Here is a 16,979-nt window from a genome sequence, read left to right on the forward strand (position 1 = left end):
CTTGAACCTTATACTCCATTCTAATGACTCTCCTCTTCATCCTAACCCTACCAAATATATGTCTCTTATAGGAAAACTAAATTTTCTTACTAACACATAACTTGACCTTGCCTTTTCTATCTATGTTTTAAGTCAATTCATGTAAAACCCCGCTAAAAACCACTTCAAAGCTTAAAATCATACCCTTGATTATGTAGCTGCTACCTCTGGTTAAGGGATTCTCCTTAAAGGTAGCATTATTCTTACCCGCTAAGCTTATTCAGACTTTAATTGAGGGGTTTTTTTGGACAGGCATGTCATAATAGGATATATTATTCTATTTGGTCATTCACCTGTTAGTTGGAAGTCAAAGAAAAAATAATCCAGATCTTCTTCTGAGGCTGAGTGTAGGCCTACGGAAGTAGTGGCCTCTGAAATCACTTGGATTGTCCGTTTATTGGAAGAATTTGGTGTGCAGAACTTAAATCTAGTCACTCTTGAATGCAATAACGAATCAACTTAATAGCTGGCACAAAATCTGATTCTTAATAATTAAATCAAACACATAGCCATAGATTGTTACATTATAAGGGAAAGGTCCTTGAAGGTTTTATTAAGCTCCGCTATATTCCCACATGAGATCAGTTGGCTGATGTTTTAACAAACATTGTTTCATCTCATCATTTACAACACCTCCCGTCCAAACTTGGTATGTCTTTCACCACCCCAAGCTTGGGAGGAAGATGTAGATATCTGTTTTGATAAAACATAATACTTATTGTTCTAGCTTAATTTTAGTTGTACCTTATGCTTTTAGTCTATCTATTATAGCTGTTAATTTGTTTTGTTTCAGTTATTTAGTTAGTTATTCCTTTTCTTGATTGTGTGTGTTAACTCATGGGCTTTTCTACATAAGAGTCCATCCTATAATCATTCCCACCTCCATCATCATCATCAATCGGGGGAGATAATGTGCATGTTTTTTCCAATTTGTTGATTGGTGTTGTATTTCAATGGTGGAGATGCTTCTAAAGTGCTAGGAGCATCGTCATCATACAATTAACTAAAACAATTGGAAAATTCCATGTGTCATCCTCACAAAGGTTTGCCACATGGATTATTCAAATTGATATATTTATTGCTAAATAAGGTAAAGTGAATTTATTCAATTTTTATAATTGATAGATTGATTGAAATAATCATACAATTAATTAAAATTATTGGAAAATTCCACGTGTTATCCCGACAAAGGTTTGCCATCATACAATTAACTAAAAAGATTGGAAAATTTAACATGTCATTCTCACAAAGTTTTGCCACATGGATCGATCAAATTGATATATTTATTGTTATATCTATTTAGTGTAAATAAGGTAAAGTGAATTTTATTTAATTTCTATGTTGATAGATTAATTGAAATATTCATACAATTAACTAAAATGAAAATAATACAAACTAGTGGGACAAACGAAAAAGAAAGAGGTGTAAAATTAGTATCGTTGTATTATATGGTTTATTATTATTTATTTTTAAGTTTAAAATTTATAAATTGTGGGTTGAATTTTAAATTAATATTTCTGCAATTTTTACATCCTATACTATCTTATTTGTTTGGTATTTTTACAATGATTCACCACTTTTTTTTTTTATCTCACCCATAATGTTAAGTCTTTTAATTTCTCCACAAAATTTATTTGCTCTTCATTTATTATTAAATATCCTCAATTTTTTTAATAAAAATATCGATTTCTCTTTGCCACCAATTCAAAGAGATACTTTAAAAGGAAATGGAAAAAAATATGTATTATCAAATTCTTTTATGATTATATTGATTATAAAATTTAAATTTGAAAAATTTTAACTTTATAACGATAATATATAATTATATCTTTGTTCAAAAATCATAATATTTTTATATCTTGATAGTAAGAGCTCCCTGCATTGCATGGTTTTTATATTAGTTCTCAATATTGTTGGTGTTGCCCTCTTTTTCTTCATTAAAGTTCATCCACTTTAAGTCATCATTTTCAAATATTGGTTTATCCCGCTCTTCGATCCATTCATTTATTGGATCATCTTCAAAACTGTAATCGATTTATTGAACAGTTCTTGTCGCATGTCTTATTTTCAACTTCGTGTTGTGCCAAAGATATACAATCATATGAAGCTTTTTATACTACAACGATTTCATGTTTTTGTGTAGACTATCTTCCACATGTTCCAATTTCTTTCGCAATTCGAAGAAGATGTGGTTCGGCTCAATACTCGGACAACAATGCGTCAAAGCTCAACAATACTTTCACCGAAAGTCTTCCACCATTCACTTGCATAATATTACATTGAAATAGTTATGACAAGTAAATTTATAGTAATAATGAAATATTCAAATGCAATATGTATATATGAAGATTACTTGGGTTCATATGTTTTACTCTTGTCATGTAGTTTCCAAAAATAACTAACTTTTCTTTGTAAACTTACATATGTAATACATTGATAGTATTGATATAGAGTATTTATTTATGAAATATTTAGATGTTAAAAAATAAATAGGATTAAAAGTTAAAACCCTAAATTTGTGTTGAATATAGTTTATAAAAGTACCTTAATATTAGAACAACCTTACAACAACGCAGGAATTGAAGAACCGAAAGTGTCCGAGTTCCGTTGTCCAAATCACGTAAATTTCAAACACCCTCGCCCATCCCTAAACCAGCGCTTCTCATCTCTCCTTTCTCTCCAGACCAAATTCTGCAAATAATTCTCAAACACTGTTCATCAATGGCGTTTACTGGTTTCTCCTTTTCCAATTCTACTTCATCATCATTATCTTCTTCTTCTAGTTTTACTCTGTCAAACCCTAGTTCATCTTCCCCCTTTTCATTCGCTCCCTCTGCCTCTTCGGCTTCTTCTGCTCCCTCTTTCGGTTTCGGCGCCACCTCTTCTCCCTCGCCTACATCCTTTGGCTTCGGAGCTACCTCTTCAGCCTCGAGCACATCCTTCGGCTTCGGCGTCACTCCTTCTTCATCGGCTTCGACATCCTTGGGCTTCGGTTTGGGATCCTCTGCTCCGACTTCCACCTTTACTTCATCGCCATTTACTACTTCTGCTTCAAATGTATTCGGATCTTCTCCCCTTGCTGCCTCAAATCTATTCGGATCGACTACTACTTCTACTACTACTAACTCTTCATCCGGACCTTCATTTGGATCCTCTTTTGGATCTTCATTCTTGAAACCTTCAACAACTTCATCAACGGCAACAATTCCCTCTCCTTCAACTAGGTTTACTATCACTACATCTTCAGTTTCAGCAACTTCTACAACTGCTGTGGCTACTAGTACTACACCTTCATTGTTTAATTTTAGCAATATTGCAGCTTCTACTGCTGCCGCTACTCCTAATTTTTCCACTTCCAAACCTTCCTTCTCACTTAATAGTACTCCTACGACGTCCCCTTCAACCGCCCCTTCATTATTCGGTACTGTTTCTACTGCTACACCCGCTTCTTCAGCTGCTGCACCATTGTTCAGTACTACTGCTACACCCGCTTCTTCGGCTACTGCACCATTGTTCAGCACTACTGCTACCCCGGCTTCTTCGGCTGCTGCACCATCCTTCAGCACCACTGCTACCCCGGCTTCTTCCGCAGCGTCACTGTTTAGTGCTACTGCTAGTTTTACACCGGGTTCTTCGGCCTCACCATTGTTCAGTACTACTGCTGCTAGTGCTACACTGGCTTCTTCGGCCTCACCATTGTTCAGTACTACCACTGCTAGTGCTACACCGGCTTCTTCGGCGTCACCATTGTTTAGTACTACTACTAGTGTTACACCATCTTCTTCGGCCTCACCATTGTTTGGTGCTGCTGCTAGTGCTAGTGCTTCACCGGCTTCTTCTCCCTCACCATTGTTTGGTGCTTCTGCTAGTGCTAGTACTACACCGGCTTCTTCGGCCTCACCATTATTTGGTGCTAGTACTACACAGGCTTCTGCGTCATCACCATTGTTTAATGCAAGTACTACTGCTACACCAGCTGCCTCATCGGCTTTTACTGGATTTTCACTTAATTCGTCTAGTACCACAACACCTGTAGCTTCGACTTCGACTTCAACTGCAGCTACTTCTTTTGGTTTTGGGGCGTCTACTGGTTCTACTACATCTAGTACAGCTGCTTCATTTCCAAGCTTTACTCTTCCTAGTACTAAGACTAGTACACCTGCTTTGAGTTCTCAGTCTCAGCCGCAGCTTAGTACTGGCTCTGCCACTACAATTGCTGCTGCAACTACTGCTGCGTTGACTCCTGCTACTTCTTCTGGTGAGCTTCTCATTTTCATTTACAGTCAAGTTTCCGATTTTGTGAATTTATAGTTTTTGAGAATTTTGGTTCAAATTTGATTTCAATGGCGTTTAATTGGTGTGCTATGATGAAAATGAGGTTAAGATTGAACAAATGTAGCCAATTAGTCGAGCTTTTGATGGGCTAGATAGAACTTGAACTTACTCTATTCACGAATCCATAAATAGTGTAGTTATTGAACTTGATTCTAAGAACATAGGTTAAGCAATCTAAAAACTTATGCCTTGAGAATATTTCAGGAGTGTTTCTAGTAAGGATAGCTTTGTGAAGTGGACATGCATGTGAGGTACAATTTTTATTAACTTGAGAAGCTAGAAGATATTGAAAGAAAAATACATTGAACTTTTACTCGTTTCATCCGTTCATGTGTGTAGATGGATGGAATAAATTTTGATGTTTATAGAGTTGGTGTCGAGAGTATTGAAGTGTCAAAGTGATTAAATTCTCACGAAGTAACATCTTTATGTTTGTTTACCGGTCAATACATAGTGCTTAAATATTTGAAGCTGGAAATGAGTTTTAGTTAATTAGATTTGTTCTTTATAGCCTCATTGGAGACAAAGTGGGGATGGGAACTTGGAAGTTGACACGCGGACAAGTTGTTTCACAAATAGCTAGGATGGGGAATTTGGTTATGTATGGTAAATTTAGTTCTAGTAAGTCAATGGTTAACATGTTCATGTCCTTGTAATATTTCAAAATTTGTTTGCATGGAGAGACATGCAGAAGTGGAGAAGAGAACATAAGTGGGACGAAGAAGTTTAGTTTATTTGTCTTTTAAATGGCTGATAATCTCTTAGCCTTTTACTTGTTTGGTTCATGAATGTCATAGAGATTTTATTTTACAACATATTGGTGTTGAGATTTGAGATATTTATTGCGCAAATCATTTAAGTAGGGTAGTGATTCCTATAAAGACAAAGTGGGGAGAGGAACTTGGAAGTTGACACTCGGTCAAGTTGTATCACAAAGAGCTAGGATGGGGAATTTGGTTATATATCTGTTATGGGGTTGCTAAAATCAGTTGTAGTAATTTAATAGTTATCATGTTAATTTATTTGTAATATTTCAAACTATGTTTGCAAGGAGAGACTTGCTAAAGTGGAGAAGAGAACATATGTGGGATGGAGAAGTTTTGTTTATTTGTTTTTTAAATGGTTGATAATCTCTTGACCTATTGGGAGAGGAAATCACAATTAATTTTTTGAGGCTAAATTACGGCAAGGTCTAATTCATTAAATTATTGTTGGGATTAAGGTTTAACATTCTTGTTGTTTGTTCAAATCTTGATTGTTACTATGGACGGGAGGCGAGACGGTTAGCATCATGTATGATTTCTGACATCGATGTTTAATTCAAAAATGAAGTAGAACTTTTAGAAATGAACATTGAAATGTAGTTTTGTGCAAAAACTTCATATAGTCACATAATGCATAATGAAATGGTCACACACAACAATGCCAAAACCTTTATCCACCAATGTGGGATAGACTTACATATGGAAAAACAAAATGTGAGAAATGGTCGCTATTAAAGATTATACTTTATTTGGATCTTTGTAATATTAATCTGTAACTAAGAAATCATTTAAAATGATCATCGACATATATTCTCCTTTACTCTTCCGTATTTGTTATATGTTTTAGTCTCAATCCTTCATGTCTTTGTTCATGTTATCTTTGGTCCACCTTTTACTATTCTAAGCGGCTCAAAATTTTAACTTTCCACTTTTGTAACCCAAGAGTCTTTTTTTTGCAAATAACCAAACTAACGCATTAGAATTTCACATTTTATTTATCCTTTATGGCATGTCCACTAATTCATCTTGATATACGCATCCTAACTACACCCATCTTCCTACCTTTATCTCTTTTGAAAGCCTAAAACATATATAATAGTGTTGTTCTAATTATGCTCGATTAAAATTTACCCTTTAATCTTTGTGGCACATCTTCGTCACATAATACACTAATCATAATTCTCCATTTGAGTAATTGCATTGAATTTTAGGCTCAACATCTTGATGAGTGAAACTTGAAACACTCACCTGAAAGAAGCTTATTTAGCTAACATTACAACACCTTTTCTAAAGTGCATCGTGCCAAAACAACATTACGTATACTCTCGACTTAATTTTAACCCTTTTAAATCAAATGGTTGCCTCCCCATCTCTAGCTAAGGATTGATTGCATCTTTGTTTTAGTTTACCTATATGATATCATTAGTAAACAACATGCACCTTAGAATATCTCCATGATGGTTCTTTCACTATCATCTACGATTGGTTCAAGCAAGAAATGATCACCTTGATGCAGATGAATCTTTATTTCAAAATCTTTAATCTTATACACATCTGAATATTGGTTTCTACTTTTTGCTACAAATCTTGGATTGATATACTTCCTTTGGTTTTTAATTGTTGTTACACTTTTGTTTTTTACGCTATCCAATACACGATTTTAATCTATAATATCTTTAATTTCATATGATTAAAAATTCTAAAAAGTTAATATTATGGAAATATGCCTTAAGACGAATCAAACAAGATCCTACTTGACTATGTTTTACATTATACATGGAAAAATATATAACTAATAAGATAGTTGCTACAGAAACTGTAGCAACTATTAAAATCCAAAGGAAGTAGTTACTTACATGGCATAGCTTATTTTACCATACCTCATTAGAGTACTTCCCTTATCACTTTGTCTTACGCCTTCTCCATAAGTTAAAATCTTTTATTTTGGATTTAGTACTCTATTTGTTGGCGTATTAGATGTATAAGTTTCATCAGAGATCGTTGTGGAATAAAATCATCAAAATTTATTGTGTATTTGCCTTGTCATCCATTGAACAACTCATCAAGTACCTGTTCCATTTACCTTTTATTTCTTCATTTGGACATGAATTTTATGTTGATCCTTGATTTCACTCTACTGAGGTCAGCTTGTCTCTTTTTAGCCATCATATAAAGATATTTCTCTTCTCTTGAGTCCAATTTGTTGTATAACCTCACCGTACAATTATTTTGCCCTCAAATTATGCTTGTTTTGAATTGGATTTGGGTTGTATTTTTCGATGTTTTCTTCACTCGTCCATTATTCTAAAGCATAATAGCATTCTTTCTTTTTCTTTGTCTCGGCCTTTACTTTCTTATTCCACAAACACCCTTCTATTTCCATATTTAAAATAACTGTAGTCAAAAAGTAATTAATTTGAGTATTATTCGCTTCACTTATGCTAGTGAAATGGTTTTTATATGATCAAACATGTTAAGTACTAATTAATCATGTGCTTATGCAAAATCTAAAATATAAAATCACTCGTCACATCTAGTTTAATATTTAGATACTCAATATACCCTTTTAAAGGCATTTTGCAATTGTCCAACACAATGTAATGGAGATTGCTTAGGGGGGTAGCTAACCACAATCCGAGTCGTCCGATTTGCGGTGATTCGGTTCTTTAAGGTTCGCAATTTGGATTGGTTATATGGTTTACCCAAGAAAATCAAAGGGAAAATTTGAAATTTCAGATTAAATCAAGTAATTAAAGAGAGAAGCGTATAGAGGAAATGAAAATAGAAGAGACATAGAAAGCAAAGAATAACCAAAGGAAGAAGACATACGTACTGCTGCTGCTGCGTGCCTAAATAAGCACTGGAAAAAGAGGGGATAAAATGGTGTAGGAAAAAGGTTGGGAATGTTGACATTAATTTTACTTTTATAAATTTTTCTTTGGAAAAATTGTCCAGAATAATCTCACCTATTGCCCATGTGCTGTGAATAATCCTTACTATTGATTATTTATAAATTATCAAACCTTTGTGTATTATTTGCTGACAATACCCCTTTTCACATTTTAACCGGCTATTGCAGATACTTACTAGTCGTTACACTCACTTCTTCTTCCCCCTTATGATTCTTCGTTGTTCATACCCTACTCCTGTTTGGTGGTACGGACCTATATTAGCTGGTTAAAATGTGGAAAGTGGTGTTGTCAGCAAATTATATACAAAGGTTGGATTACTTATAAGTAATCAATAGTAGGGATTATTCACAGCAGATGGACAATAGGTGGGATTTTTCTGGACAATTTTTCCGTTTTCTTTTTCCTTTATTAACTTTTCTCAAATTTCTTTCTTTGTGACTTCCTTCCTACTAAAGAAGTACTCCATATGTAAGATGATGTTGACATTCTACTATTTTTTTTCTCATTCTTTTTCTTTTTCGTTTTATTTTTCTTAAGTTGTCTTTTCTTTTGTTTTTTTATTCAATTCTACTCTTTTCTTTATTATCTATATTCCTTTTTTATTTTAAAGACTTTTATTTATTTATTTTTTATTTTCTTCAATTATAAAATCTAAATGCTTTCGATAGATTTTATTTAGTAATCTATCTCCAATCGTACCTCAATTCGGCGCAACCCAAGAAAACTTGACTAGAAATTTAATTGATCTAATTGTTAGATTATGAAAATTGGGGAATTTCATTATCATCCCCGTTTTACAACCTTATCAATCCTTGATCCTAGTAACATTAGTCCAACATAACCATCTAATCATTTCTATGTACAACTTTTTTGATGTTGGAATACTTTTACACATCATTTAACTCTTTAATTTTCCCGAGTGCTTCATGTATGCACTGATGAGTAATGACATTCAATATTTCTCTCCCATACACTTGTTTCACCGTCTAAATTATATACTTCATTCTACGCTCTTGTACCACATCATTGGCTTGCCACCCTTTTTTTATACCAACTACATATTTATTATCATGCTCAAAATATCACAATTGGCATATTTTTGACTTATGGTGTTTGAAAAACATGGTGAGATTGTGTCTTGAACGAGACTTTTGTCCAAGTAGAAATTTAACAAGATTAATGCTTTGTAAATAGTTGACTACACCAAATGTGGTTGGTAAACAGTAGGATTGAAGCTTAGATTTAAGTAACCTTTATATAGAAATGGCACAAATCTTGATCTGAAAGTTTTATACAAAAAATAGACATTGGAAAAAATTACATAATGAAGGTGAATTTGTTATAAAGCTATTTAAAGTATGTTTAATAAATAAATTTGAATGAATTTGTGGAAAGTTGGTTATTTGCTATTTAGTTTTGCTTTCCCTAGCCAATGGCTTTAAATTCTAGTTTTTGATTAATTGAACCTTAGGAAATACATTCTATTTGATTATTTTATCTGCTCCACATAGTAAAGCCATGCAATTTTCTCAAATACATGAATATGATTCGATTATGTTCCTAAGAAGTACATGTAAGTTTTAGGATTTGTGCAATTTGTAAAACATTACTATATAAGTTTTAATTTTTGTGAAAATACATGTTGATTATGATATGAACCTGCAATTTTTTAGAGGCATTTCATGCAGGTTAAAATATGTTGACTAAATTTTTTCCGATTTTTCATTTGGTCTTTTTAAAATTGGTCTAGTTTATGTGATTGTGTGAATCCTATTTCAGGATTTCTGGCTTCAACTTCCGTCTCAGCGGCTATCACCAGCTCTACAACTCCTGTGCAAACATCTTCATCGCTTGCTGTAGCTTCAAGTAGTGGGTTCGTGACATTTATCTCTTTTGTTTAACTTGCCTTATCAAAATCTTTTATAGTGAAGCATTTTCCAGTCTTACGTTCTCTCTTTAGACTAATTGACAATTATAATTCTAAAGCCGCTTTTAGTTGTGAGTGAACAATAGTGAGTATGCTCATCTGTTGTGATTTGTATTGTTTAGTCCAACCTTGAGCTCTATTTTAGCTTATGCTGGATTGCATTTGTAGGGGAATGATTATGCATGACTTAGGTGATGTGATTGTCTCTTATTGCTTAAATTTGATTGTTCACTATGGGTTTCAACACCTCCTTCTCATACCTATTTTTATTAGAATAATTCTTGTTTCTGAGCTCCAACTGATTGAATGTACTGAATGCCATTATTTGTGAAATTTATTGCCTTTGTTGAGGATCAAATTTTGGAGCTTTTTTTTCTGAAATGTCCTGTCTATCTTTTGTGTAGAACTACCTCTGCTGTAAGTACACCAATAACATCGGCTCCTGCACCCAAGTTGCCCTCTGAGATCACTGGAAAGACTGTTGAGGAGGTACTTGTATATTTTTTTTCTTTTTTTGCATGGATAACATGGTAATATCAAGTAACTGTCATATTTTTTTCTAATTTCCATATGATAATGATTTTTCTAATGCTATTTTCTTGAATAATGTAAATTTTCAATTCTTGGATTTCTTAAAATTAACGTCATTGGCTGTTCTTTGAACTTTTTTCTGGAAGATTATTAAGGAGTGGAACACTGAATTGCAAGATCGCACCAGAAAATTTCAGAAGCAAGCTAATTTAATTGCTGAATGGGACAAAAGAATCTTGCAAAATCGCGATGTTCTTTTACGACTTGAGGTGACTGATACAATTTTAATCTTGCTGTCTTCTTTGATTTCTTTACTTGATTTGACCTGCTTATTAAATTTAAAACATTTTCTCCCTTATGTTTGGAATAGGTTTTATGTCGCTATTGATGAATGTGATGGATACTTCCATGAGAAGATTTGGGTTTTATTTTCTGTTTTAGGAACATGATTAAATTTTTAGATTGATGTGTCTAAAAGGTTTTGGGGAGGGGACAGTGTGTGGTATTTTATTGTTAGTGAAGAAATTATTGGCATCAGAGTGTGATGTAGTTTATAATTTCTTTTCGAGAGAGACTAGCAACAGGAAGTGGAATATCTCTGCAGCTAAACACAGTGAACGATGTAGATTAGATCTGGAGTCACGGAGTTTAAGTATGCTAGGATCCTGTGAATGTTTGGAAGATAACAGGGATGTCTACCAAACCTAATTTAGAACTACAAATATGCTAAAGGATTTTAAGTATATATTGTGGTTAGTACATATGTATAGTGAATAGTTGAGGTTATTTTCATTATTTTATTCAGTATGCTAATTTCTATATTGTTTATCTCTCTCTAAATTCTCTTGATGTAATTTCATTTTTCTGGAGTAGACAGAAGTAGCTAAAGTGGTCGAGACCCAATCCAACTTGGAAAGACAGCTTGAGTTAATTGAGACTCACGAGCAAGAGGTACTCCTGAAATTGCTATATTTGTGAAAATGCTTTGTCTCTGCCAGGAGTATAATGTTATGATTGTTATTTATAATCAAGCAGTTTTCATCATTGTGGGCTAGAATATTTTGCTTTTTGACCAAATTATCTTTTTTTCATTATGACTTTCATGTCATGTAAAACAACATTGAAAAAATTGAAGACATTGACCTGTCTTTTCTCAGGATTATAATGCTATGATTGTTATTTTTTGAAGGTTGATAAAGCTTTAGAAAGCATTGAAGCAGAAGCCGAGCGTATCTACAAGGATGAAAGTGGATTACTTTTGGATGATGAGGCTGCGTCCACCAGAGATGCAATGTAAGTACTGTTTTATTGGTATTGTTCAATTTTTTGCATTCTATTTTTATCTTTCTTCTGGTGGAATGTCACAATAGAAACTAGAGCAAAGTCCAACATTGCACCCACCAAAGTTGTAATGCAAGTACTTAGTTCCAGCCTTGCTGGGCGAATTTCCAGCATTAGCTGGGTAACCTTGTCAAAACGGTCGATCATGTGGGTTCGGTTTGGGTCGGATTAATTTTAGGTTCGGGTCGATCCAATAGGTCAAGGATTTAAAAAACAATTTTCCTCGTTAATGTTTTTTCAAAAATGTATAAATAATTTTTTATTTTCCTTATAAAAATCAATATACCGACTTTAAGGCTAGAACAAAAAAATGTTAAAGACTCAAAATTTTGGAAAAATTGACTAGAAATATAGTGTCTCGTTACTAAAACTGATGTCGTGGGAGCCGCAAAAGTTAAAGAAGGATAAGAGAACGGGTCAAAACAGTCATGTTGCGTTAACGATTGGGTTTGACCTTATTTTTTTTGGTGTATTTGGATTGAATGATTTTGGGTTACGGGTTGAAATATTGGGGTTATGACCCAATAGTTTTATTCAGCTGAGTCAATTTTAGGTTGGATCTAATGTTGACTGATCTAGCTGAAGTTCATATTTTTCATTTAAACCAAATATAATTGTACACAAGGGTCTTCATAACCGCGTACCCGGTTAGTAGTTAATTTTAGCAGCCCATGTCTAAACCCCGGTACTTGGTTATCCGGTACTTGGACCAAACATAATTGTAACCAAGGGTCTTCATAATCGGGTACCTGGATAGTAGTTATTTTAACGGCCCATCTCTCAACCCAAGTTATCCGGATACTTGGTTCTCAGGTTCATGGATGATTCGGGTCGGGACACCGGGTACCCAGTTTTGATAGATTGAAGGTGTTTGTCCTGGCAGAATTTAAAGTGTAGCAAAATTTAATGTGGGAGAAGTGAATTTATAGACTACAAACTACAAAATTTAATCAAGCTGATAATTAATCTCATTAGCAAGGAAGAAAAGATGTATTGTTGCAAACTACAAAAGACCATAACCATCATTTATAGGACACATTAACTGGGGATGAAAAGTTTCTAACACCACAAAAGCAGTTCATTCTGATCCACTAATAATCAAAGTTGCATATCATTAAACTTTCTTGGCCATTTACCTAAAAAAGCCATAGGAAAGTGGAAAGGGGGGTTTTTTTCATCGAGCTCCGTGTAGAGTTTATAATCATTTTTCTACATCAAGAAAAAGACATGATTTTTCATTAATAAAATCCAGGAACAGATATTCCATTAACAAATAATTGAAAAATACTTGGGAAAATATAGATCAAAGAAAATCATTAAAAAGATATAACAAATTTTACCCGATGTATTGTTTTTAAATAATTAAGATTAATCAAATATCAAGAAAAAGTAAAAAAAACTGTGACTAAGATGAAAAATCTTCGTCTTCAGCCCAACCTTTGTCTTCGCCTTTTGTGCTGGTCGTCGGTCGTTCAATGCCATTGTTCGAATTCGGAACAGTGTAAAGGGATGGGTTAGGGTCTTATGGTTAAGAGTAGAGAAAAGAGGGAACAAACGACACTATAAGGGGAGGGAAGTGGGAATTGAGGGATTAGGGGTTTTACTAAAGGCTTGACTCTTGAGAGTTGAGAGTAAAGGTCAAAAAGTACACACTAAAGGTTGTCATGTGTCTATGCGGTTCAGTCGAGTACACACTGCAGCTATTTGGTCTTTCAAGTTCAAAAACAATATTCTTGCCCAATCTGCACTGGTCAGTCGGGTACCCGAGTAGAAGTATAATAAGGCCCTTGACCCAACCTATTTTAAGACGGATCGAATACCTGACCGGGAATTATTACTTCTTTAGAGAACCGACCCGCCATTAAGGCATCGAGTTGTCGGGTTGGGTCAAACAAATTGTTTTTTAGTTTTTTTGAGCACTCCTATGTACACCTGTTTTTGTCATTCTAATCTGACCTCATCACGATACTCACACCGTTGGAAACATGTGGGGCTTGTCTTGGAAGGAAATGCTCAAATAAAGCAAGCATCAGGAGGGTGCTTGATTGCTATAAGGTTTGTGTATGGCACAGCGGCCACTTCTAAGTTCAGGCAGTAATATATGGGAAAAACTTATAGTTGATGTGATTTTTGGGAAGTCATGTGATTTTAGTGAGGTCAAATGAGTAATACAATTGTTTAATTGCATATTTATTTATGCCGTTGGTGCAGGTACGAGCAGGCTGAGTCTGTTGAAAGGGAATTAGAACACATGACAGAACAGATTAAATCAATTATTCAGACCTTGAATGCGAGTCAAGTGCGACTTTTCTCCCGTTTTTCTGTTTGTTATACTGGCATTGTTCTGGGCCTTCTGGTACTGAATTCCTATATTTCTTCTATGCAGGGAGGAGAACTTGATACAACTGAAGGAATGAGCCCATTGGATGTGGTTGTGCGTATTTTGAATAATCAATTAAGCTCTCTGATGTGGATTGATGAAAAGGTTAATAAGTTTTACTCATCTAATTATAATTTTGTAAACATAAAAAGCTTGTGCCATTATGTATTGCCAGATAATTGTTTAGTTTGTTGTTTTGAGTTATAATACCTTAATGAGTTATAATAAAAAGCTGGTGCCATTATCTATTGGTGTCCTTTATGTTTTATTGATGCACTTTACTGGTCTGAACTTCATCAAAATAGCTTGAAATGCATGTAAAATGAGGTAATGCTTTGTGCATGCAGCATGTTAGGATTTGTGAGTAGTCATAACAAAGTTATTATCTATGGAGGATAATTTGTTGGCTCTAGGCTGATGAGGTTACTTATTGTTGTGAAGTAAGAGCAAGATTCAAGAGTTTATTTTTAGTCAAGAAAAAACATTCTTATTTTTCTTGTCGAATTTCTGCCATCTGATTTCCACTTGAGTCATCCCAACTACTTTTCGTACTTTTGTTTGAGCTGCATAGAAAATTAGCAATGCAATATATATGTAAAAACTTGTATAGTTCTATACCCACTCCAAGATTATCAACGATCTTGAGGAATTTTTAACACCATCCTTGGTAGTTAGGTGCTTGTTATTGTACGAAAAAGGTCATTGGTAATGATTATAATTTACGATATTGTATTTGATGATTACAGGCGGAAGAGTTTTCACATCGTATCCAAAATCTGGCAAGTCAAGGTTCAGTGGCTGATCGTGAGCTAGTGGCCCCAAGATTTTGGAATTGATTGACTTAATCTCTCTTCTCTCTCAAGGTTCTTTCCCCGGGCTTTTTACTTTTCAGGGATTTCCTCAGAATAGCTAGTCAACTCAGGGCAGATGCAAAATAGTAGATCCGTCTTCTCAACTTGGAAATTCCATTTTGATTTAATTGCAAAAGCGCTGGATATTTTTAACCTCTATATATTTGGCCTGAATTTGATATAAGGATTCATTTCCTTTTGTTCGTCTAATGTCTACTATCTACTGTCTGCTTCCTTAAATGTAAGTTGTACTTTATTCATAGAAATTATAAGATATGGATGCCAATTGAAACAAAAACAAGGTGAGACCATTTTTCTTGTTTATTCATCTATTTTATAATACATGGAAACAAAGTGTAGATTTTCATGGATAAAGAAAGGGTAAAAAGAAAATAAAACAAATCCATGATATAGCCGTACAGGTATGCAATGGGGTCAGTGAGGAAATTTAAGTGAATGTTATGCTTTTTCTTGCTTAAACACCCGTGCGACGAGCAACATTATGAGATTAATTATGTAGAGAAATGTAATCACGGCTAATTCATGCTTCGATTTTGAATTATTGCCTTGAGGTTGAGGGGATTTATGAGTATCGACATCGATATTTGAAGTTAATTGACTTACCTGATACCTTTTCCTGCCAATAAAGATATTACCATTTCCTGCCAAAAACTTAAAATTATATTTTGAGACTGTAATTTCTAAAATAAGATTTTGGAGCATAAAGCTTAATTGACTTACCTGCACTAATGGCTGTTTCATCAATTGGTAAGTTGTCTCAAAGAGTTGAATTCCAGGATTCTCCACCAGCATGCTTGAACCCTCATGATTTATATAACTAAAATTTAATGGCAACTCAATTAGACATGTACAATCCAAACTGCATTATATATATATATATATATATATATATATATATATATATATATATATATATATATATATATATATATATATATATATATATGCGACGTCAAAATAGGTGCAAAGCCAGGTTAAATGTACCTTTGAAAGGCTGCCAAGGAATTTTCTGCCTCGGTTCGAGTAGGAACAGATGCAAAAATGGGATTAACACTTGTGGATGATGATGGTATAGAAAGAGATGAATTGCAACTAGACCTGGGAAAATTTGATCCGACTCGAAAATGAACCTGGGACCCGACCCGACAAAACCCGAACTCGACCGACCCGAAAGCGACTTAATTCGAAACATGACCGACCCGATAATTACCCGACCGAAAATGACCCGACCGGAAACCGACCCGTTTTGACAGATTTAATATCAATTTTTAGAGTAATTTCAATGTTAGAATTCATTTCAAATAAAATTTTAGTTTTCAAAGTATCTCAACATATTGAGTATATCACTTGAACCCTAAAACTCATCAATAGATCTCAAAAAACACGTATTTAACGTTTTTTTAGCCATCGTAATTATTTTTCTTTAAAAACAGGACGTTATAATCATCTTAATTGAATACATGTATCTTGTTAAATCAGTCAAATGAGTTTTTAATTCTTCTACATTTCAGTAAGCAAATCAATATAATTTATACGAACGTTTCGCACGTTTGAATGAGCTTTTCAAAAAACGAATGTCGCTACCCTAAATTATAAAACGCGTATCTTATAACACGAAATAAGTACTTAGTTGTATATCTTTCCAACATGAAAATTGTGAAGATAATTTTAACGTCATTTTTATCTAACGTTACAATTATAATAAACAAAATAACTTTTATAAAGCGCGTATCTTACAAGTCTTTCAAAATAAGTATTAATTCCCCTATTTTTCTTGCACTTAAATGAACCTGACATACCAACTATTTTTTGAAAATCGTACATATAATTTTTCTAATGATTTTTTTAGACATTTTAATGATTTTTTTTTTATGTTGA

At 33.8% G+C, this 16,979-nt stretch overlaps 1 protein-coding gene across 1 annotated transcript; it reads left to right on the forward strand.

The window, feature by feature from the left end:
• The first annotated feature begins 2,593 nt into the window (after positions 1-2,593).
• Positions 2,594-15,378, forward strand: LOC130810303 (nuclear pore complex protein NUP62). Its single transcript, XM_057676307.1, has 9 exons — positions 2,594-4,297; positions 9,830-9,923; positions 10,382-10,466; positions 10,655-10,777; positions 11,382-11,459; positions 11,698-11,801; positions 14,061-14,148; positions 14,236-14,334; positions 14,976-15,378. Exons 1-9 carry the CDS (start codon positions 2,761-2,763, stop codon positions 15,063-15,065), a joined length of 2,298 nt encoding a protein of 765 aa, XP_057532290.1. The 5' UTR covers positions 2,594-2,760; the 3' UTR covers positions 15,066-15,378.
• The last annotated feature ends 1,601 nt before the right edge of the window (positions 15,379-16,979 follow it).

The sequence above is a fragment of the Amaranthus tricolor genome, chromosome 4 (genome assembly GCF_026212465.1).
Source record: "Amaranthus tricolor cultivar Red isolate AtriRed21 chromosome 4, ASM2621246v1, whole genome shotgun sequence".
NCBI classification, from domain to species: Eukaryota; Viridiplantae; Streptophyta; class Magnoliopsida; order Caryophyllales; family Amaranthaceae; genus Amaranthus; species Amaranthus tricolor.